The 25243-nt window shown below is 41.3% G+C and overlaps 1 protein-coding gene across 1 annotated transcript in view; it reads left to right on the plus strand.

The window, feature by feature from the left end:
• The first annotated feature begins 16488 nt into the window (after nucleotides 1-16488).
• LOC145769635 (uncharacterized) overlaps nucleotides 16489-25243 on the plus strand; it is a 35431-nt gene continuing 26676 nt past the window's right edge. The window contains exons 1-11 of the mRNA XM_082581308.1: nucleotides 16489-16730; nucleotides 17588-17758; nucleotides 18185-18398; nucleotides 19476-19650; nucleotides 20123-20251; nucleotides 22111-22257; nucleotides 23196-23237; nucleotides 23382-23423; nucleotides 24130-24192; nucleotides 24391-24465; nucleotides 25045-25134. Coding sequence (XP_082437434.1) covers nucleotides 16616-16730; nucleotides 17588-17758; nucleotides 18185-18398; nucleotides 19476-19650; nucleotides 20123-20251; nucleotides 22111-22257; nucleotides 23196-23237; nucleotides 23382-23423; nucleotides 24130-24192; nucleotides 24391-24465; nucleotides 25045-25134 — 1263 coding nt within the window. The 5' untranslated portion in view covers nucleotides 16489-16615. The remainder of the gene's footprint in view (nucleotides 16731-17587; nucleotides 17759-18184; nucleotides 18399-19475; nucleotides 19651-20122; nucleotides 20252-22110; nucleotides 22258-23195; nucleotides 23238-23381; nucleotides 23424-24129; nucleotides 24193-24390; nucleotides 24466-25044; nucleotides 25135-25243) is intronic.

Here is a 25243-nt window from a genome sequence, read left to right on the forward strand (position 1 = left end):
GGGAACAGGGACAAACCCTGACTTGGCCTTCGCGAGTGTCGACAGCTCTCTTCCAGACAGACGTGTGCTTGAGAAGTTCCTGCGGTCCCAACACCGGCCGTCCCTCATCATCGCCCCAAAACTTGTGGCTCCTGTCCCGAGTTTACCGGTGAAGCGATGGAACTTCAAAAAAGCCGATTGGAATCAATACAGCCTCTTGACCAATGAGTCTGCTGCAAAGTTACCGTCGACTGAAGCATGCAACGCAGACGAGGCATACCAGGATTTCTGCAATGCCATAATAACTGCGGCAAAGGCCACAATACCACGTGGCCATCGAACCAGTTACACAACATGCTGGGACTCTGAGTGTGAAGCTCTCTATCGCTCATACCTAGCCGCCACAAGTGGTGCTGCTTCTAACACTGCCGCCACCAGACTACTTGAGCGGCTGGACACAAAGAAGCTTGAGCGATGGAATGAAGCTGTCCAAACCATCGACTTCTCACACTCAAGCCGCAACGCATGGAGCATCATCAACAACCTCACTGGGCGCTCAGCAAACTCCCCTCGTCAGTGCCCCGTTTCTGCCAATGCCATCGCTTCCCAGCTAGTGCAGAACGGGGTCTACAAGACAAAGGACCGCAAGGCATCCCGCCTTGTTGCCAAGGAAGTATCTGCCCTGTGGCGAGTGGAAACACCACAAGAAGAAACAATCTCTGGAGACTTCACTTCATAGGAATTCGCCACCGCCCTCTGCCTAGTGAAACCACACAAGTCTCCAGGGCCGGATAAGATCTGCCCTGAGCTTGTGCTCCATGCTGGCTATGCCCTAAAGTCCTGGTCACGTTGATTCCTCTCTTCCTGCCTGCACCACCTCACAATCCCAAAAATCTGGAGAAGAGCTTTAGTAGTTGCGATCCCTAAGCCTCACAAGCCACCAGAGGACCCAAAGAGTTGTCGTCCGATATCCCTCTTCTGTGTTCCTTTTAAGATCCTCGAAAGACTGATCGATGCCCGCGTCAACCCAGTCGTCGACCCGCTCCTTCCAAAAGAGCAAGCTGGGTTTCGGCGCGAAAAATCCACCGTAGATCAGGTCACACTCTTAACCCAAGACATCGAGGATTGCTTTGAGGCAAAAAAGAAGGCCGGCGCTGTCTTTCTAGATCTCACATCTGCCTATGACACCGTATGGCATCGCGGCCTTACTTGCAAGCTGCTTCGCCTGCTTCCTGACCGACATATGGTTCATATGATCATGGAAGTTGTCAGGAACCGAAGCTTTACCCTCACCACCGGTAGCTCACGGCGAAGCAGACTGAGACGCCTGAAAAACGGCGTCCCACAGGAATCGGTCTTGGCTCCACTTCTTTTCAACATTTACACCCACGACCTGCCAACTACGGTCTCCGCAAAATACGCTTATGCGGACGACCTGGCAATTCTCCACTCCACAAAGTCGTGGAAAAATCTAGAAGACACCTTGAGCCAGGACATGAAAAGTGAAAACTATCTCAGCGTATCTCCAGAACTGGCGACTGAAACGCAGCGAAACCAAAACTGTGGCAGCAGCTTTCCACCTCCACAATCGGGAAGCTACACGTCCAGAACAACGGAAAATCTCTGTCCTTCTGCCCCGAACCAAGATATCTCGGGGTAACACTGGACAGATCGCTCACATACCGCCACCATTTGGTGTCACTGCGCAAGAAACTCACATCCCGCGCTGCGCTACTCAAGCGCCTGGCAGGTTCTAGCTGGGGGGCGAGGGCTGACACTTTGCGTATAGCAGCCTTAGCGCTTGTCTACTCTTCAGCAGAGTACTGTGCACCTGTTTGGTGTCGCAGTGCTCACTGCTATAACATCGACACTGCCATAAACAGCGCCCTGCGCACAGTGACCGGATGCCTGCGTCCCACACCATTGGACAATCTCCCCATTTTCGCTGGCATCCAACCCGCTGAGCTTCGTCGCGAAGAAGCCACTCTGTCCCTCGGTTGACGGGCACTGGAGCCTAACCACCTTCTCCACTACAAGATCTCTGCACTCCCAAATGAGCACCCCCGTCGACTGAAATCAAGACACCCATTCGTGCCAGCCGCTCAACTTAGCTGATGTACAAGACATCTCTGCGGCTGCTTGGGCGGACCATAAATGGAGTTCTGAATGGAAGTCAAGCGCCACCAGACTCTATTCGTTTATCCCCGACGCCGACACACGCCCCATCGGCCTAACACTACCAAGACAGGCATGGGTACGCCTCAACCTTTCCTCCTCCTGTGAATGTGGTGCCGAGGAACAGCCCGCAGACCATATCATCAATGACTGTTCCATCTTCAAGCCACCTAACGGAGTGGAAAGTCTGTGTGTCATGGATGATGAAACCAAAGACTGGCTGCTCTCTAGCAGCCTTCCAGTGTAGTCCGGGAACATCGTGAATCTGGGGTGGTAAAAGGATAGACCCTCGGCCCCAGAGGCTCACACGACGACGAGGTCGGAATGAAGGTTAAAACTTTTTTTTACCGTCATTTCAATCGTTTTTGCAAACTAATTGCTGATTATTTGCGAAACGTTGAAACGACCAGTTTGTTTCAATGCTACCAGATTCTTAGAAACCTTTTCGCTCAATTTCGCAAAAAATGTAACTCAAACGTAGTTTAATTTTACGTAGAAAAATTTTGACATTAGCTTTCGTATTGTGGTGGAGTTTCAATTTCGTTTTTGTTGTGCATTTCAAATCAATCACTCAGATTTAGCCTAGGCTACTAGTGTTCACCGCAAAAAATTTCAAACATTTTGTTTAAATTAAATCGTTTATAAAGACCTTAATTTCTGATTGATTTAAACTAAAACAAATTCGCTTTAAACAACTTTAAATGTTTTTCAACTGTACCCTATCAGGGATGGAGTGCAAACCATTGGTATGGTAGGCTACGCGAGCGGGAGTGGAAAAATATTTGGGGGCACCCCATCCCTGCTTTCAACAAAGCAAATTTTAACAATGTAAAATTTGCTACTCGGCCCCAGAGGCTCAAACGGCTAAGAAGAAGAATTAAAACTTTTGCTTTGGTGCCTAGAAGTTTCTAACTAGCTCCCATAAATACAACCCTTAAGAGTGTTGCTTTCATAGTTGTCCCTTTGGAAATTTTATGCCTAGGTTTTCTAAGGGTCAATTTCAGGAAATTTTTATTACTTAAGTTAGTTCACTTGCTGCACTGATTGAATAAGGTGATAGGCCTACCACAGGACGAGCGCGATTATCTTCTTTGTGAACTTTGATTAAACCGTAGGCTATAGTTTACCCGGGCTGTTCTATGAAGGAATCAATTTCCGTGTTACGTCTTTATCAAATTCTTTAAAGGCATATTAAATTTTCAAACGGGAATTAAGCATTAAAATGAGTAAATTGAACATTCAAGAATACATTTCAAAAAACATTACCAAAAAAAATTTGTTTTCAATGGCACTGGCAAGGCCCAAAGTCCAATGTTTCATTTATTTTTTCAAAATGACCAAAAAGTGGAAACACTGCTTGAGAATACGCCACTATCGACAGCAATAACAAAAGCCACGTTACTACATCTGATGTTTTGAGCAAACTGTCTGATGTTTGGATGTTGAAATCTGATGTTTTGATGTACCGGTACCAGTACCTGCATACATAGCCTACAGTTAAATCGCCCGTAGTAACAACCATTGCTCGATCAACTGATTGCTAGTCTATAGTGACGTAGGCTGTACAGTCGCACGCTACGCTGCTCACGCCCATTCCCGTTATAAAAGCTCTGACAAAAGCATGCGCAGAATGCTGATCAGACCGCAATGGGGCAAAATTTTATTAAAAATCGTTTTATGGTAGCATGTTAAACACAACAAACGTGTACAATCGCCAAATCAGGTTTTTCCTTTAGTATCCCTTTAAGGTAGCCTACTTTGGTACTTTCTCACATACGCAACAAACGTTTTTTTAGAAATAATGGGATGAACTTTGGTATTGACGTTGATTTCTTTAAATTTTGTTGTATCATTTACATCAGTGTCCAATTTAGAGAAACAATCGGAAGAGTCGAGAATCGCTGTTCCTTTGTCGAACTTGCAAATTTTAATGTCCTTATTCGAAGATTTGAGTGCTTTGTGAATGGCCTGATTTTTTTGGACGTGCATATCTGTTTAGAGCTGCTCATGAAACGTTTCACCATAAATTTGATTTCGTCTTCAGTTTCGGAATCTATTGAAATATTCTCATTGCGTTTTAAAGAGCACATAGTCTTCATGTGAACCTCTGGGGCCAATTAAGGTTCTATCCTTTTACCACCCCAGATTCACGATGTTCCCGGACTACACTGGAAGGCTACTAGAGAGCAGCCAGTCTTTGGTTTCATCATCCATGACGCGCAGATCTTCCACTCCGTTAGCTTGGCTTGAAGATGGTACAGTCATTGATGATGTCGTCTGTTCCTCGGCACCACATTCACAGAAGGGGGAAGAGGCCAGTACCCACTGGTGCATGGTTGAGCGGAAAAGCCCGACGCCCGTGCGAAGACGGTTGAGGCGCACCTATTCCTGTCTTTGTAGTGTCAGGCCAGTGGGGCGTGTGTCGGCGTCGGAGATGAACGAATGGAGTCTAGTGATACTTGTCTTCCATTCATAGCCTAATTCCATTTATGGTCCGTCCAAGTAGCCGCAGAGATGTTTTGTTCATCAGCTTCGTTGATCAAAAATTGAGCGGCTGGCACGAATTGGTGTTTTGATTTCAGTTGACGGGGGTGCTCGTTTGAGAGAGTAGGTCTTGTGATGAAGAAGGTGGTTAGGCTCCAGTGCTCGTCAACCGAGAGACAAATTGGCTTCTTTACGACGAAGCTCAGCAGGTTGGATGCCAGCGAGAATGGGAAGATTGTCCAATGGTGTAGGACGCAGGCATCCGACCACTGTGCGCAAGGCTCTGTTTATGGCAGTGTCGATGTTATGGCAGTGAGCACTGCGGCACCAAACAGGTGCACAGTAGGCCTACTTGGCTGAAGAGTAGACATGAGATAATATGGCTGCTATACGCAAAGTGTCAGCCCTCGCCATTCAGCTGCAACCTGCCAGGCGCTTGAGAAGCGCAGCACGGATGTGAGTTTCTTGCGCAGTGACACCACATGGTGGCGGTACATGAGCGATCTGTCCAGTGTCACCCCAAGGTACTTTGGTTCGGGGCAGAAGGACAGAGATTTCCCGTTGTTTTGGACATGTAGCTCACGATCAGCTTCCCGATTGTGTAGATGAAAAGCTGCTGCCACAGTTTTGATTTCGCTAAGTTTCAGTCGCCAGTTCTGGAGATAGGCTGAGTGAGAGGGTTTCCATGTCTCGGCTTTCGCTAAGTTTCAGTCGCCAGTTCTGGAGATAGGCTGAGTAAGAGGGTTTCCATGTCTCGGCTTTCGCTAAGTTTCAGTCGCCAGTTTTGGAGATAGGTTGAGTGAGAGGGTTTCCATGTCTCTGCTCAAGGTGTCTTCTAGATTTTTCCACGACTTTGTGGAGTAGAGAATTGCCAGGTCGTCCGCATAAGCGTATTTTGCGAAGACCGTAGTTGACAAGTCGTGGGTGTAGATGTTGAAAAGAAGTGGAGCCAGGGCCGATCCCTGTGGGACGCCGTTTTTCAGGCGTCTCAGTCTACTTCGCCGTGAGTTGCCAATGGTGAGGGTTAAGCTTGAATTCCTGACAAGTTTCATAATCATACGGACCATATGTCGGTCAGGAAGCAGGCGAAGCAGCTTGCAAGTAAGACCGCGATGCTATAAGCTATGGTCAGTGTTGGGCGCGATAACTCATTTTTCAGTTAAGCGATAACGATAATCGATAAACGAAAAATGCCTAAAGCGATAACGATAAACGATAAATCAAAAAAAAGTTAAGCGATAACGATAAACGATAAAATTATCGCCGATAATGTCCGATAACGACAATTTTTTTCTTTTCTTTATTAGCGCTGCCCCATCCCATGCAGCACGAACTGTTTTCATCAACATGACGAAAAATCGAACATAATATACTGTAAAGGGACAAAACTTTTTGGAAGTTATGCATGAATAGAATCGCAACAGCGGCAGTGGGTATCGAATTTTCAACCTCTTGATCCAGAATCAAACCACTGAGGTAACCACCGTGCTTATACGTACTTATAGTAAAAATGTACAACTGTGAAATCCATCAAGCTTGTCAAATTAGTCGTGTTTGTTTTAGAACAATAACATAATTATCGTAATTTACTGATAATTTCAGATAATTTTTTTTGTGAACACTATCATTAAATCAATGGCAGAACGCTGAGTTGTTGAGATAACAATTACAATATAGGCACTGTATTAGTGGGAATAAAAATATTTGATTGAGGTAGGTTATGTCGAATAGGTAAATGAGAAAGGTTATACTGTATTTAGCATAATTTTACCACGCAACTCGATGCGCCTATTGTCATGCAAAAACTACTACAAAATGCAAAAAATGTGATGTCGGTCTGCATGTCAAATGCTTCAAGCAATATCATATTCCGCAACGACTTGTTTCAGTGATGTTGTGTTACTTTGCTAATTTTCATCGATAATTATCGCCGATAATGCCCATCACTGGCTATGGTGTCATAGGCAGCTGTGAGATCTAGAAAGACAGCACCGCCCTTTTTGCCTCAAAGCAGTCCTCGATGTCTTGAGTCAAGAGTGTGACCTGATCCTGATCTACGCTGGATTTTCTGCGCCGAAACCCAGCTTGCTCTTTTGGAAGGAGCTGGTCGATGATTGAGTTGATGCGGGCATCGATCAGCCTTTCGAGGATTCTAAAAGGAACACAGAGGAGGGATATCGGACGATAACTCCTTGGGTCCTCTGGTGGCTTGTGAGGCTTAGGGATCGCAACTACTAAAGCTCTTCTCCAGATTTTTGTGATTGTGAGGTGGTTCAGGCAGGAAGATAGGAGTCTACACAACCAGGACTTGAGGACAGGGCCAGCATGGAGCACAAGCTCAAGGCCGATCTTATCCGGCCTTGGGGACTTGTGTGGTTTCACTAGGCAGAGGGCGGTGGAGAATTCTTCAGGAGTGAAATCAGAGATTGTTTCTTCTTGTGGTGTTTCCACTCGCCACAGGGAAGATAATTCTTCGGAAAAAAGGCGGGATGCCTTGCGGTCCTTTGTCTTGTAGACCCCGTTCTGCACTAGCTGGGAAGCGATGGCATTTGCAGAAACGGGGCACTGACGAAGGGAGTTTGCTGAGCGCCCAGTGAGGTTGTTGATGATGCTCCATGCGTTGCGGCTTGAAAGTGAAAAGTCAATGATTTAGACAGCTTCATTCCATCGCTCAAGCTTCTTCGCGTCCAGCCGCTCAAGTAGTCTGGTGGCGGCAGTGCCGGATGAACCATTAGGCAAAGTAGACACGTGCCTACAGGCCAGTCAAAAATTTAGGCCACTTTAAAATCAGTAAAAATTTAGTCATGTTTTATAAATAATTATTTTCTAAACTAATAAGTATTTATCTTAATAGCTCTGTTTTTCCAGATGAATTATAGGTTGCAAAAATCGTTAAAAAATACGAATTGAAACATGTTGCCACTTCCTTTTTGATGTTTTTAAAAATTCGCATTTCCGTTGGGTGACGCAACGAAACAAACGTGGCGTTGTGTTGTGTTAATGCATATTCCATGGTGCTGCAGAGGTTTGGGGTTGTGACTGAGTACGACTCCATATCTGTTAAAGACCTCGACGTTGCTGTTGCAGGTCTGGTAGGTGTGTATTCAAAGGACCTGCCTTCCGACTTCCCATCAGAATTTCGTCAGTTTATGTGCTGGTATAAAAACTATAAAGAGCAAAGACGCGATGACACAGCAGCAATAGGAAGTGCCCAGAAGATGTTTAAAATGTTGCACACTACTGGTGTTAATAATGCATTTCCGAACTCTAAAGTAGCACTTAGAATGTACTTGTCTCTAATGGCTACGAATTGCTCGGGGAAACGCATCGTTTTCACAACTGAAACGAATTAAAGACGTTAAACGATCAACAATGTGTCGACAATGTCTTGGTACACTAGTACTTTGTGTATTGAAAGCGATCTACTCCGTAAGATTGACCTCCAAAAACTAGTTAACGCGTTGTCAATCGCAAAAACGCGCGAAGATGTTATTTAGTTGTGCATATGACCAAGTTTTTGCACGGTACCCTGTGTTATAGTTGCAACAACGATCTTTGTGACAATGATTTGGCAACACTGATAATTCTAGATTTTTTAGTTGGCAACCCTGATTTTCGGGCCACTTATAAAATGTGCCTACAGGCTAGCAGACCCTTAATCCGGCGCTGGGTGGCGGCAGTGTTAGTGTCAGTACCAGGTGTAGCGTTTAGGTAGGAGCGATAGAGAGCCTCACACTCAGAGTCCCAGCATGGGTATAACTGGTTCGATGGCCACGTGGTATTGTGGCCTTTGCCGCAGTTATTATGGCATTGCAGAAATCCTGGTATGCCCCGTTTGCGTTGCATGTTTGAAGTGATGGTAACTTTGCAGTAGACTCATTGTTCAAGAGGCTGTATTGATTCCAATCGGCTTTTTTGAAGTTCTATTGCATCATCGGTGAACTCGGGACAGGAGCCACAAGTTTTGGGGCGATGATGAGGGACGGCCGGTGTTGGGACCGAGGAAACTTCTCAAGCACACGTCTGTCTGGAAAAGAGCTGTCGACACTCGTGAAGGCCAAGTTAGGATTCGTCCCTGTTCCCCAGCGACCGGAAGGGAAACTGGCTGGTTCCTTTGGATCGAATAGGAGGTTATGATGGTTTGTAGAGGCCCAGTCAGCCAGCAACTCTCCTTCGCTGCTTGTGTTGTTGTAGCCCTGGTCGGTGTGCTGGCAGTTGAAATCGCCAGCGTAGAGACTGGGGAAGGGGAACGTTGGAAGGGATTGTCACAACATTCGCGAGGGCGGGAGCTTGTAGATGTTGACGGTGTTGTAGTCTGAGATACAAATGCACACCCACTCAATCTCGGCATCAGTTGGAGATTGGTCGACAAAGGTCCAGTTCAGGCTCTCATGCACAAACGTGGCAATGCCGTGCTTCCTGCTTAAGATAGACCCAGCTAGCGTGTAGTTGGGAATAGCTAGCCTATTTTCAGAGGTGCAGTGGGTCTCTTGGAGGAGGATGACGAGTGCCCGGTTGGTATGGGTAAGCTGCTCCACAACTTTGATCTTGCTTGTTGTGTAGCCTTCTACCCCGATTTTACGTTTGTAGCCTTCTACGTTTGTTGAGCTGCAGGATGGTGGGGCGTCTGAACTTATCAATTGCCCCTTGCAGCTGTGCCATCCGAGTGGAGGCTCTTTGTTGGCAAGTTTTGTTTCTAATCTGCTAGATGGGGCCATGGGCGCCGATCCCTATAAGACAGTGGGGACATGTCCCCACCATCTTTTTACATGTCCCCGCCATCTTTTTACATGTCCCCGCCATCTTTTCACATTATTTTTATGACGTACAAGGGAAAACAGGTGCAGCTTCTGTAAAAGCAGTGCTTGATAATTACAAGTCAGTATTGGAAGCCTTAGAAGCAGTCGTGAGTCAATTTGATTCAAATGTAGCAACAACTGCTAATTTGTTTTTGAAATATTTTTCTTGTGCGTCGCGTGGGCTTGGGTTATTAGCGGCATTGTCTGTCATTCAGTGTATGGAACGTTTTAACAAAGACTTGCAAGGTTGCACGGTGACTGTGACTGGCATTCTTGAAGGGGCTGGACTTTGTAGTGCTGAACTCCGCCATCTACGCAGTGAAGAAAAATTTCATCGTGTCTTTGTAAATGCTGAGAGGCTAATGGAGGATCGCAACCTTGAATCATTGAAACTGTCACGTCCAGAAAACATCCCAAATTGTCTTCAGCATTGACATGGCCATGGTCAACCTCCTCAACTTCAAACACCAGAGACGAAATATCGGTCAGAGTATTTTGCAGTCATTGACAGCGCGCAGTAAAATCTTTCTGACTATTTCAAATCTACCGATCTTGAGCACTATAAAATTCTACAAGAATTGCTCTTTAGTGGAAAACTAAAATCGCATGTGGTAGACGATTATCCTGAGTTCTCTGACGCAGAGTCCCTTGCACAAGAACTATGCTTCTTTCGAAAACAGTACAATAGAAAGTCAGTGGAAGATTTTCGAATGATATTCAAGAAGATGCCATCCACTGTTCGGCAAATGTTTCCTCAAGTGGAACTTTTTTGTGCGACTTTTGCTCATTTCACCAGCCAGCTCGTGTTCAGCTGAACGGTCATTTTCAACTTTGCGACGTGTCAAAACTTGGTTACGATCTACCATGACACAAAAACGGCTAAATCATGCAATGGTCTGCCATGTGCACAACAAAGTTTTGAATTCGATTAACCTCAATGATCTCTTCAAGGACTTCATTTTCAATTCGCCGGAGACTCGTTGCCGAGTGTTTGGAAGTCTGCTGTCCAATGCTGACACTGACAATTAAAATATATATACAATTATACATCGCATTAGACTTGTATTTACTGTATTTGTTTGTTTGTCAGAACCAGTGACGTTCGGTGGCTTAAACCATTGGGAAAGCAACTTGGAAATATGTTGCAGCAAGGTAGTAGGCACGAGGGGCGTAACCGTCGGGCGAAGCCCGAAGGCGTGTTGCCGAAGGCAACACTTCCAGCGGGGGGTCTGGGGGGCCTCCCCCAGAAAATTTTGAAAAACACTTCCAATTTGGTGCGCTCTGAGAGCATTTCCAAAACAAAATCTTCGGACTTTCCCAGTCCGAGGATAAAGATTCAATCAATCAATCAAACTGGGACTAGTCTAGAATGTTGGCTGCTTTTTTAGACTGAGCACAAAAACTTATTGTCAATGTCATCTGTAAGCATTTACAACATGCATTGGACTGGTGCACTAGTAAAGAGCAAATAATTAGCCTATAAATTAAGCTAGTCCATTCTTGAAGAACACAAGTATGTTTGCTCTGAACTTGTGATGTCAGTCTATTGACCCAAAGAATTTAAAAAACACTTGTGCTGTTTCAGTACTGGTTGGTTAATGTACCCTTTGGAATTGCATGTCTTATTGTAGAATCTATGTTTTTTTTTGGTAAGAGAACCAGCTTTATTTTCAGCGTACTCAGTAGCTAGCCTATAGTTACAAGCCCGAAAATCACTCATGCGTAGAGGCTGTATTCCTTTCGCCTGAAAGTCATAGCAGCCGCTATGAGATACGCATGACGTCACTGGGAAAGCAAGTTTAACCATAACACCAGATAACACATCTGATTGGCTAAGCAGCTGGTGTCGTTTTGCAAAACGATTGAGGATTGGATAAAACGAAGGCGTTTTTCAATGTAAGGTAAGCACTTTTGAAAGTTGATTTCCCTGGAGCTTCAGTGATGGTTTCTGACAAAAGCGTTTGCGTTAATTGGCATTTATAGGCAAGAAATGCGGTTTGGTGAGGACTTAGATACTCACAAGAGTTACGAGTAATTCTAGTCACGAACACAGTAATTTTCAAGTTAAAATAGATTTGATAAAAATAATAAGAAGTTAAACCTAGAATTCAGTCATTATATTTTGCATAGTTTTCGCTCAGGTAAGCACTGCTTTCCTTGCTTTCCCTCACCGATCGTCACTGGTCAGAACAGACCCCAATCTTTCTAGCTCACTTCGCTCGTCGCCCCTTTCTATCTTTCCTAGTAGGCTAAATGTCCCCACCAATTTTAGAGAGCGATCGGCGCCCATGGATGGGGCTCGGCTCGAGAAACCACTTGTCGTCTATTCCTTGTCAAAGAGTAGCCTACATGATTTTAAGTTAGCCTTTAAGTTACTCAAATCAATATTAGATAACCCAAACAAAAAGTTTCACCCAGACTTACCAGCACTCAAACCGAAAGTAGGCTACCACCCTCTCTGAACTCTGAGCTGATATAGTGCTGTGTATCATGTGCTTCTGTACAGTAGGGTTGACAGAGAGATCCAGGGTTACTTTTGAACCAGGGAGGATTTTAAGGCTTTGGTAAGTTGAATAAACCTCCACGTATTCTTTGGTTGCAGTGCGTTTTTCTTAGAAGTGTCCTGATTTGAGGCCCGAGAATCTCATTGGTACCGTGCCAAAATTATCCCCTCAGCGGCCCTGCTTTTCTGCTCACTTTGGTTATGTTTCTCCATGGGTTTTAGTCGTTAGGGATTCACAAAATTGTATTGACCTAGTAGCCTAGAACATTGTCTCAAATCAATCAAGGAAGCCTCCACAAATTAGAAGGTAATCGGATTGTAAATGATAGTTGATAAATAACGTCAAAATGACTGATAAAATGAAGAATTAATAAAATGCCTTAGGTGAATTGTGCGGTACTACGTAGCCTACTTTAGTTTTTACAACACGCGAAGGTTTTCTTCAAATAAAAAGTTGTCAAGAAATTGAAACGCCCATTGAAATTTTGACTTGGCAAGCTAATCTTTCCAAAAGTCAAACACAATTGATATAAGCTAGCCTCGGGCTGCGATCCAACATTTTTGTCGTGGTTTAACTCATGCAATAGCTGAATAGCAGTAGCGGTTTTGGAAAAAAAAAATATTGGGAGGGACCAAAGTTTTAACAAAGTAGCCTAAAGTTTGTAAGGTATAATGGACAATGTAAAAGTTAAGGTTCAAAAACTAAAACAGTACAGTTTCAAATCAGGGAGACCTTGTCCCTTAAAATTTTTCGACAAGTTTAATCTTGTTTTGTTGGCTTTTTGCGTATTTTTAGGCCCTTTAATGGTTTCATGATCCAGACGCACACTTCTAATTTGACCAAACTCATCAAAATTGGACTGCCATAGAGAAGCTAGTTCAAGGTTAATTTCAAAATAGAAGCTGGGTCAAATTTTAAATATTTTTTCTTTCACGACTACAAAAAAATGTTTGTAAATTATTTGTTGAAAGTTTGTTGTGTGGCCTAGTCATTCAGTAAAATTTCAAAAATAAGTTTGAGGTGGCCCCACTTTCTTTTATGTTTTACAAGGCACATTTCACCTTACACTTTATACACTGAAATATGTCAATTTAATTTACTTGTTAACGAGTTGAATGAGCAATGTTTTTACATCGAATTTATATCATTGCTTTCTAGTTTTTAAAAGCACACCTGGCGTTGTCATTGCCCAATGCGCCGATTATGTCAGTAAATTGGGATTGGGCGAGCGAGTAAATTTTACCAAAATGTAGAAAAGTTATATATTTTCTCTCGATATTTTTTTTTGGCAGTGTTAGATCCAAGAGAGGGCAATTGGGACGATTTTTCAAATCTTCAAATACCTCTCTTCTCTTCCCCCTCTCTTCAAATACAAAAAAGCAACTTTATTCATGATTTATAATATTTGCAAGGTTGGATTAATGTTGACCTACCATAGCATGTGGCTGTGCTTTTGGCAAGACGCCTAAACTATGGCACGCCGTCGATTGCAGAGTGGTGCCAGTTCGACTGCAGCTGCCAAGTGCCCCTTCGACTGCAGCTCTTGATTTCTCTCAGGATAATGAGCAGTAGCCTACGTACCCTGCTCTTGACTTGAGAGAAATCCCTACCGCCCTACTTGGACTATAGCCTGCTGGACTGAACTAAACACATTACGGTATCGTATTTTTTGAAATCGCTCTTCCCCTAAGCATACTTTCTGGATCCGCCCATGTTTGTGGGAGAACATGACTAAGTGTTCCAAACATGTTTGCAGAGGCAGTTATTCATATGAACCTGTTGAGCTCAAGGTACAATATATTGTTTTATCACGCGAGATTGGCGATGTTACTCGCACTAAATAGCAACAACAACTTGAGACACGCAGACCTTGCGATCTATTTCGTGGACGGAAGATGATACATGGATGATCCAATCATCGATGATATGCCATGTGCATCGATGATATGGCATTGATGGTCCGCCCCGATAGCTCAGTTGGTTAGCGCATGACTTCTAGAACGAAGAAGCTTCAAGATCAAGCGGCGCTGGTTCGACTCTCGGGGTGTGCGCTTGAACAACGCAGGTTAAAGACTGCTCTCCATTCAGAGGCATCTAATGGATGGAATAGTTCCCCGGCAACAAGACTTCAACAAACGGAAACTTCACTCTGCCAATCTTGCTACCTGGAACTCTATTATTAGAATGATGTTGCCATAAGGTTAAGCCGCTTACGCGTAATCATGTACAGTAGGCTACATGCTTTTTGTATGTGGCAGTGCCAATTTTTTAATTTTGGTCACTTCAGACAGGCTCTCTGATCCCTGGCTTATTTTTATTTACTTTTTATTTCTTTATTTGCATCAGTCTCAAGATGGTCCATATTACGATCAAACATAAAAAGTAGAAGCAAAGAAGATACTCAGCTCCAATAGATGGCAGCCGTGGCCGAGTGGTTAGCGCGTTGGGCTGGCAGTCGAGAGCCTGCATGTTCGACTCCAGCCACCCGCACTTGCTGTTGTTTCTCTGGGCAAGAAACTTAACGATAATTGCCTCTACCTAGTGATCGATTTCGAGTAATGGGTAGTACCAAATTTAAGTCATAAGTAGAGTAGACAACCGGAAACAGACATTGCCGTCGGCTGCAGCGTGGGTCAGGTGTATGTCGGAAGGCGTACACCGATGCATAGCGCTCAAGTCCGCTTTCCCGCAATGCAGGATAAAGATAAACAAACAAACAAACAAACAAACAAACAAACAAACAAACAAGAGCTGAGTCGTAATGTACTAAATACAAAGATTGATAGTAACAGTCTGTTCGCATTAGTTCATAAATCCATTGATTGGAAGACAAGTTACATCGGGTTACAAACTGATATAATTTTTTACGAATGAGAGCTTGAAAAGTTGTGATATTGTTATCAACGAAAGCAGAGGTGATGCTGCATCGTCTCTGCAGATTAAACTGCTGCTGTCTCCTGTCTGCTGCTTATAACACTGCACATCTTTGAATCGAAATCGTTGATTCGAACAATCTCATATTAGGTTAACGAGTAGATTAACTCGTTAATAACACTAACTTTTTACGACCATCTGCCACTATTGTCACACAGTCACAAACTAGAGCTTCGTTGACCTACAAACACTTGGCGGGTAAATAACAATAAATGTGACGCGGCTAATTACACGTAAACGTACTGCATTGTGTGAGCTAGTTTCCATTATTTAGACTTCATGTAAATTTTTAACTTAATTTTATTTATGGCGTATGCAAGCTTAGTTGAACTTAATTTGACGAAACATCCCAATTGGATAAAACCATCACAAATTATTAAAAATTTAGGTTATTCCCATCATCACACAGTTTTGGTATACCCTTTCAAAAAACATAATCGGAAAATTATCCACTGCAAATGAACAATAAAAATGTGTGATGAATGCTTTACATATCTAGCATGAATTATTATTATTTTGTCACAGACCTAAACAATGTTTTGCACCTGTAGAAAATTGCTGGGTAGTTGCAACATTTGTTCCTGGAATTGAATAGTTGGCTTGATGTGTTACGGTTCAATGGTGTTAGGAATGTGCAGAACGTTGCGTTGAGTGTTCACAGACCGTGAAACTAGAAACTTTGTTAATGCAAAAATGGTCGAAGCACAAGTAGGTGATCAAAAGATGCCGAAAACAGAACTGCAGTCGAATTCCTAAGTGGACAAACTTTTTGAGATTTGATGTGTTGTTATAACGTTGATTTAATAAATATCTATGTTAAAATGTAAAAGAAGTGCTTGCTGGGATAAAAAAAAGTGAAAAAAGGAGTTTTTTTTTTTAAAGAAATAATCGTCATGAGTCTAACAAACACATTGGAGGTCTCCTAGGGGCCAATTGTAAAGATTTTCAAGGGGGTAATTTTGCACTCCCAATCTGAAAATATGTCCAGTTTTGCATCTACCGGTTGCCTACATAGGGTAGACCCTTGAGTAACTAGTTAGGCTTGCATAAACACATGCCTAGTGATTCACCAACTTGCAGCTAAACGCTTGTGAAGTGATGCGATCTGCTTCCACTAAGGGAAGCAATTAACTTTGTGGATGAGCTTTAGCCTACTTTTCAGGAATACTGTAAATTGGAAGTGTCTTGTTCAACTGTAGTGGAGTTTGGCTTCTCCAGCCTAAATATTATTGACTTACCACCCTGATCCAACCCAACATACAGTAAATCACTGAAAAAAATAAATCAGTTCTTGCGTGCATTCACCATTATTGTACCCTGATAATGTAGCCCTAAAGCAGTCAAGTTGAAAATGTTACCTATGATGCGACATAGAAGGTTTATTGTTCAAGCACAAAACCGTTTCATCGAGATAATTTATCTTCGACTCTATCCATGTTTTCCTCCCTCGGCTTAACTTTAAGCCCTGGTGTTGCGTTTAGTATGCAAAAAATAAATACCATTCAAGTTTTCGTGGTCTCACGCGATTTCCGCTGTCTGGCTATTTGAGACAGCTTTTTTCTCGGTCTGTTAAGTCGACGAATAGCTCAAATAGAAAGAACTGCTCATCATTTGCCGCTGCCCGTGCGGCCAGAGTTGTTTTACTTGTAGCTGCTGTTCGTGGGGTGAAGAGACAGAATTTGCCGTTACGGAAGGTCGGTGACCAACCCGACACATATTCGTTCAATTGTGAGCGAAACAATGGGCACCAGCACATCGTCCATTGTGACGCCACAATGGGGCAAAAGATCAGCAATGGCAGCAGCTTGGGTAACTTGCTGCATCTGCTTGCTGTTTTTAACAACTGTTGGAGCGGGTAAGTGTCTGTTCTTATAGAATTCTTTTTATCAAGTAGATTACCTTAATTTTTTCGACTGTTTTCGTCATGACTTGGCAATTTTCAGCATTGAAGTTGTAGGTTACTGTGAGTCGCTGTAATCTAATTAATGCCACACTTCAGGAAACGTGCTTCCGTATGAATTTGTTGCTTGCAGCACCTTGTAAGAATGAACCTGCTTAACAGGATATACGCTAGTTCACTTACAACTGCAAAGGCTAAACGACTTCCAAAGCAGTGGTCGTTGTACTTTGAATGGTTTGGTTAGCGATAGACGTTCAGGATATTTGCTAGTCACCAGCACTCGAGTGCCGCTTCGTCAGTTAGCAAACAATCTTTGATGAATGCCGAAGGCGTGGTGCAACTTCAAGCAACCGATTGCTTCTTGATCTGTTTATTTGCATCTGGGTGCAAGCTGTTACATTCTATTTTATTGATAGTTCACAAACTCAAGTAACGCAACCGGATTTGAAATTGTTTTAATAGCACACACAAAAAAAATTGTAATTTTCTGCAAAGCCGCTGTTTTTGTATACGTTGAAACAGTTTCAACTTTTCGGTTCGTGTGATTATAAAACGTAATGGGCCTACGAAGTGGCGGTATTTGTAGTAAATTTTATTAAACAAAACCAACGTTTGAGTAAAGTGACTTGCGGTCTTCTGGTGACTAAAGGCTACTAGGTTACCTTCTGATGTTAAGGATGACACCTAGCTTTTATTGCCGACGTTTCGTTTTGAAACAAACGTTTGTTGCAATTTTTTATGTCAAACACCTTCATAATGATGGCTACAAGTACAGATAACTTCAAATATGTTTTAAATTTGTTGATCTACAGAGCGAATTGATCTTTTACAACGGCTGGATATACCTAACGGGCCTGGCGTCAAGAAAGTGCCTGGGTTTTGCGAATATAAAAAGAGAAAGCGGGATGCGGGAAGATCGGCATTCAGAATAGCTAAAAACACCAAAATTTTACTCTCTTCCTCCTATGTATTTTCGGAATTCGGTGAGATGTTTTTACTAAACAAATTTTTGTACAGACAGTTTGTTAGTGTAGGTTTTAATATAATAAATTGAATTGTTTGCAAAGAATGTACAAATGCATGTCTTGGGCCTATTAATATAATTACAACACGGCGTAGGCTTCCAGTTACGTGTTCGTGGTACGTGGTAACAAGGTTAAGAAACCAAGGTTACCAAGGTTCGTGGTACCAAGGTTAAGAAACCAAAGACTTCTAGTTTGGTATGAAGAAGTCAGTTATGCTTACTGATCAAACATAAATGTTGATTGTTTGGAATCAAACATGGGCCTACCTTAGCATAGTGTTTATTAATTCTTTTACACTTAACTCTCATTATATGCACAGTATTGCTTACTTTTCTAGAAACCAATTAAATAAAGAGTACCACACTAAATTGATAAATTTTACAGAATCTGGTTTTCCTGAGGAATTTTCCTTCTTTGTAACTTTTCGAACAAGAGGAAGTCTCAGTAATCCTTTCATACTCCGGATGCTGCATAGTCTTGGATGGCAACAACTTGGAATCCAAATTGGTAAAAGTCCTCAATTTCAATATCAGGAAAGCATACAGCATTCCGAACAGAGTAGTCCAACCTTTGAAGATGTACTTCTTAACGACGGAAAGTGAGTCTTTGTTTTTTTACGGAAAAATGAATATAATTTTCAAACTCTTACCACCACGAGAAATTGGTTGATACCACCCACTGAAAAATCACTTTTTTGAGTCTCCACTTCCGATCTAGTAGTTCCGATATTAACTTGAGACCAAAAACTAAAAGCTTCATAAAGAAAAGCGGTGTTGGATTTTGCAGCTAAGACTAAACAGAGTAAAGAAGGTTTGAAGCGTTTCTAGCTTTGTAGATTTGACCTATGAACCGTGAAGACTGACCCATGAACTATGACGAATTTTATTGTGTCAAGCTTTAAATTCACAGTTTTAGATGTTTTATCTACAAAAAAGAACTATGTGTTTTTTGTTGCGCATACATTCACATGACAAAACGAATGGGTTGCGTGTGGCGTCGAATGAAACCAATCCAGACAGCAAAATCCATCATTTTTAGTTTGATTCGTAGGATTTACGTCTGCAGACATTGAATCAATGTAAAAATGATGGATTTCGCTGTCTGGAAAAGCTCAAGTTATAGTGCTGTCACAAACGGCTCTCCACCTAAATATTCAAACTTAAGATAATAAAATTAATTTTGTTAAAAAATTGTTACTGAAAGTGTTGATATGAACTTTTTGAAAAATGATTTAAAAAATGAAGGATGAACAGATATTACAATAAATTGGTTGGATAGTAGCATGTTATTGGGTTTGGTTTGTCTTTTTCTGGTCCCTGTTGCCTAAGCTGAGTCGCTTGGAACGAAGAAAAAAGCTTGCTTGGCATGTTGTTGCCAAGAAACTTAGCATCTTGGTTTCCTGCACTTTTTTTTCTTACCTGTTTTGAAATGTTTTTATACGCCTGAAGATATACCGGCGGCGGCTCTGCCTCAAAAGATACGCTTTGCTGATAACCACAAATAAACTATGCTGTATTGCTGTAGCAAGCCTTCGTAAAAGGCACTGAAGTGAATCCATTTTCAGATTCACACTTCAACGAATGCAATATTTTCGTTTCAATAGAAAGCATCTGGCATTCTCCTTGGCTGTTCTCATGTTTTGTTTCGTTCAAATAACAATCTTTCACTCTTGCAGCTGGCATCGCGTTGCATGGTCGGTGTACAACGAAAATGTTCAAATGTGGGTGGATTGCCGTATGGTGGCAGACCTACCACTGCCAAGAAACATGAGCAAACACCTGGATACATCAACTGGTGTTGTGGTTTTGGGTCGACAGTTGGGTGAAAGTGATGGCATTGAAGTTTTCCAGGTTTGACTTAAACATTAGAAACTAAATAGCCTAGACTCTAGGACTCTAGAAGAGACCACCACGTTCTGTTATCGTCCACTGTTCTAGATAGGCCCATTGTGCTAGATAGGCCCACCGTCTTTATCGCCCACTGACCTAAATTAAAAAAAACTTTTTGCAAAAACATAGGCTGTGTGCCTGTGTCCCTGTTGCATGTTTTAAAAAGTTTTATATTGTTACCACAAAATGCATAGACTACTAACAACGAAATTTGTAACAAAATAGGTGCACGTATACGTGAACAAAAACCACGTAAGGTGGAGTGGCTTTGATGATTGTCAAGATCTTTCGTTATTGTTTATGAAGCTAGATTGTCTGCACGGTATGATTACAATATTATCACTGTAGGCATTTTTTCTGAAAACTTGACTCTTTTTTGCAATGCTGTTTTATTGCAAAAGTTTTCATTGCAACTTATTTTTAATATTTCTAGGGAGACATCGAGAGCATGATTATTGACTCCGACCCTACGTTAGCTTCCCAAATGTGTCATCCCAAGAGGAAGTTGGGTCCGAACTGCAGATCACTTGCTGCCATCATTGAGCCTGCCGAAGGAGTTTTTGTAAGAATGGTTTAAAAGAAGTTGTGTCATTTGGAATATTTTTTAATAAAAAAGAACAGTCAAAGTGGCAGAAACCAACATTATGTGCCTAATCTGACAGTCTTTGGCAGGGTTGTCAGATTAGTTGCAGCCTTCCCTTCCAGATTGCATGTCAGTTTGATTCTAATTATTCTAAAATTTATTCTAGACATTTCATTTTAAGTCTAAAACAAAATACCATTAAATACGCAGTGTACGTTGTAAATATATATACAAGTAGTGGCAAGAATCTTCCTGTTGAAATGAAAATATCCCTGAGATAAGATGGTGCCAGCACATTTTTTTTATGAAGTTTGTCGCCTTTGTTCGCCCCATTTTTATATCTGTGCCTGCGTACTTGTTGAAAAAGTTTGTCAAATGATTAGCAGTGTTAAACGATGTATCCTAACAAATGAACACAGCAAGTTAAAGAGCAACTGTTTTTTCTTTGTATCATTAGAATTCTTGAAAAATGTACATAGGGTTGCCTCCTGCTGAGAAACCTTGCCCAGTTTTTGCCCGTTCTTGTAAGAGTTACCTGTAAGTTAATAGCTGTTTATCTGCTAATAAATTTCATACAAATATTACCCTAAAAGTGTTTCCAGAAAGCACTATAATCCATTATTTGAGTGTAATTTTGCAAAAATTTTCCGGGGGGCATGACCTCGGACCCCCCTAGAATACGCGTACCTTCGGCACGTTATTACCCTCCACGAGTTTTATTGTTTCCCTTCAATGCCTTGCTTAACCCACCAGGATACGCCACTGCGTAGAGCTCTATTCTTCCTACAATAAACTTCATGTAGTAGGCTACTCTTGGATTTTTGAACTTCTTATCTAACTTCTTCGATGCAACAAAATATGAAAATCAATAAATACCGTACTTAACAATAACTACGGTGTAACAACCTAAAAACATAACAGATTAAAACTAGTAAACTTAACATACATGGAAATATAACCCAGTGTTAGTGTGCGGAAAGTCCTGTCAGCTAACTTGGGTTGCGTCACATTTCTCACAGACAGGCGTTCGCGCCAGAGAGCGTGCAATTTAGCAACAAAGTTTCAAACAAAGAGACGGAACTAGTGCAGAAAGTTACGCGCACGCGTTGCAGCTACTAAATGCAATGAAAAAAAGACAATTACCGAAACAATCTAGACTTGTCTAAACAATCCCAATTTGCTTCTAAAAATGATTCCAGATTCCAGACATTTTTTTTCCCTACTAGACAGTTCGTTTTGATTCCAGATCTGGAATCAATTATTCCAAACTGACAACCCTGGTCTTTGGCGATCATGGTCTCCCAAGCCTTTTTTCTATTTGACATTTCATAGACATATCCTTTTTCTGTTGTTTTGTGACTCATTTATTCAGTCTGATTAAAAAATCTCTGTCGACTTTTCATTGGCTTTACATGTGTCATGCTCATGCCTATTAATGCTACTTTTTCAGCCTCTTGTTTAGTATGTGAAGTATTTTTCAATAAAAGAGAGAGACACTACTGTATACTGATAATTTTTTTGTTGATTTGATCTCCATGTTTTTTCGCTTTTTTTTCTTCGAGCCAGCCGAGCAGGCGAACTGTATGACTTAATTTTGTTGAGTTATATTGCTTTACATAACAATTTAAAACCACAAAACTAATCTAAACTACAAAACTAATCTCACAAATCAGCCACTTGGCAGAATTTTTTTTTCTGCATTACCATAACGTCTGCAGACGTTGAACTAATGCAAAAATAACTCTTTTGGCTCCTCCGTTTCTTTGAGTACAACTTATGCTGCTGGGAAAAGACTTTATCAAACTTTAAACGTTTCTTATGCTTTTATGCTCTCACAGGTTGGCGGTGAAGAAGGTGCTGCAGCAGCTGATGATTCAGAAGGCTTACGTATTCCAGATGTGATTGCTCCTGGCGCAAGAGGAGACGAAGAAACATCGCGGGATTCAGGAAGAGGAGATAACGGCGATGGAAACGATGGATCTAAGGTATTATCATTTATAATAATAATGTTAGTTTTTATGTAACGCTGTATCGCAGAATGCGTTGCTCCTCAGCGCTTTACAAAGCAGACAGTGTCAATGCAGTCGTATAGAGGCGCAACTGAGTACATTATTACCCGAATCCACTCCATTGCTCAGTGCCAAGCAGGAATTTTATTCAGTACCATTTTTAAAAAGTCTTTGGTATGACCCGACAACGACAAGGTATGATGATTATTTTACGATGTTGCTTACGCTAATTTATTTGTTTACTTATTTTTACTATCAAATTCAATTCCATGGTCGAACAAGCAGAAAACATATAAAAATCAGAAAATTATCTTACAAACTGTGTTCAGTGTTCCATGATGTGATGTTTACGTTTGAACAACAAATACACATCTTGTTGACACGACAATTGCCAACACACTGTTGTGTGTTTGACTGGCTCTTTACCTTTAATGAAAGTAGAGTAAACGGGTCAAAAGTAGAGTTCTAACAAGATTTGCAGCTTGTCAAGACCGTTCAAAAACATTTCCCTAGCAAAGTTAAATGCTGCCAGCTTAATTTCTAGCCAGTGCACTTTGTCTTTGTGTAAACAGTTCTGTAAATGTGCGATTTTAAGCAATTGCTGAATCAACAAATCAGTCCTTTTTTACATTTTGCAGTTGTGTTTTACAGTCTGCAGATGATAAATGAATGTAAAAGAAGACTGATTTTACTAACTGGGCAAATTCACGAGAAACACCAAACTGAAAGGAGTGATTTTACAAAACGATGGGCACCTTGTTGGGATGTTATTGTGGTTCTCACTGGCACCCCGTTTGCATGCTGTGTTGACGGTTGACCGAATTGAGACTTAATTGTTTTTTTGCCATGTTCATTTGGTTAGTTCCTGTCGTGTGATTTAAAAAAAATTCCAATTATTTATAATGCAATTACAGGGAGAAAAAGGACAGAAAGGGGAGGCTGCGATAGTGGAACCTGTGAGTTAAAATTTGTATTGTAGAATAATTGGCATTATCTATGAATTTCTTTTGGACCCTTTTCATTCAAGGAGTTATGAAGATTAGCTGACACGACTGCCTGGTTAAATCTATGCTTGTTTACACATTTAATTTTGTTTTCAGGGCATATTTGTACCTGGACCTCCTGGACCCCCAGGAGAAACTGTAAGTGTTATTAACTATGGTTATAGGAGTACTATTGTTATTATTGTTACTAAGTATTATTATTATAAAGATTTTTAAATATCATTATTATGATCATTATGAAATATAATTATTAGTTATATTTATTATTTTGGAAGTAATATGAATATTGCTTTTTCAATCAATATACTAACACCAAACGGTTATTGCAAAGTCATTGCTATGAGCTAATGCAGTTATAGGCCTACGAGAATTGTGGTTGTTGCAAGTATTTGCAAACAAAGTATTTGCAAGTTCTTTTATTTATTATTATAGTATGGCCATGGCTGGCATATCATCTTTTGAAGCAATTGGAGATCTATTCTGTTTCAATTTTCTTATTGAGACACTTGAAAAGCTTCAATTGTAAAATAAACTGCTTTAAATTTTTGTAACCTATAAAATTTCAACTGAAAACTTGAAAGCGATTTTTAAAAGACCTTTTTCTGTGAACATCAGCTCAATCAATGGGAAGGGATGTTTCAGCGACCGACTATTTACTTGTTGTTACATTCATTTTAAAACAATAAAATAATTATATTATCTTTTGATGTTGTGAAAACACAGACAAGTGACGTTTCTAGTACTGCTTCATCAAACATTTACTGCATTGGTGCCGGTTTACAAACTTACATTTTTGGGAACTTACCCGAATAAAGACAATTCCTTTATTGACGTTTTGTTTTAGGGCCTGGAAGGACCTCCTGGATTTCAAGGCCCCCCTGGAGAGGCTGGAGAGCCCGGCGACGTTGTAAGTGATCAAGCGTTTGTGTTTTAACACGCACAACATTCGTAATGTTTATACATTACTGTTGTATGTAAGTTGGGTATATGCATTATTTTGATGCCGTGCACTTTTTATTTTTAAATAGGCCCATTCTCTTTTATTTACGCTTTTCTTTGTTGTGCCATTCTTGAAAAAAATGTTAAATTTTTGTATTTTTGAAAGGGAAACCCTGGTCGAGACGGCATACCTGGTGAGAAGGGTCTACCTGGGCCACCCGGAAGACATATCATGATACCTGTGAGTATATTATACTTTAAAGCCTTGTGTATCTCGCAAAGAGAAAGTTGTCTTTTGTTACATAGTTTCAACGATAAGCTTTCAAATAAAATGCAAATTAGAGGAGAACATTTTGTCCATGTGTCGTTTATTCACTGGCGGTAGTCAATCCTTGTGTACATTTTGATAATAATATTATAAATTGATTTGTAGCGTTTTCTAAGACTTCAGTGTTTGTACAGTATTTATCATTTGCACTGGTATCCTTTGGTCTCATACCAGCTGCGTTACCATTTGGCCATTTAATCTACTGCAATTTGACCAGCTCAGTGGCCGAGTAGTTGCGCCTTTGGCTCTGGTGCTGGTAGATCTGAGATCGATTCCAGGTCGGATCAAACCGATGTACCGATTGTGTTCTTTCTTGCATAACGCAGTGAGAATAAGTCGGGTAATTAATGTAATAACATTCTTGAGCTGATATGAAATTAAAAATGAGCCTGAGCCACGTCGCTAAAACATCTTAGCTGTTGTAGAGCGACAATAAATAAAACCATACCATTATTATTACTGTTATTCGTACAAACTAATTTGACGTTTTAGTTCCGCATTGCGCAACCTGGTGGAGAGAAAGGACCTGGGTCAAACGCACCTGCAGAGATCCGGGCTCAATTATCATTGCAGCAAGCGAGGGTTCGTATTTAAAACTAAAATCTTAGTATAAAAGTTTTAATTAAACGAGATAGGCGACATTTCCTCAAAAAAACTTTTGACTTCTTGTTCTGCTATGTATAGGCCATGG

This window comes from Aplidium turbinatum, chromosome 4 (assembly GCF_918807975.1).
Source record: "Aplidium turbinatum chromosome 4, kaAplTurb1.1, whole genome shotgun sequence".
Classification (NCBI taxonomy): domain Eukaryota; kingdom Metazoa; phylum Chordata; class Ascidiacea; order Aplousobranchia; family Polyclinidae; genus Aplidium; species Aplidium turbinatum.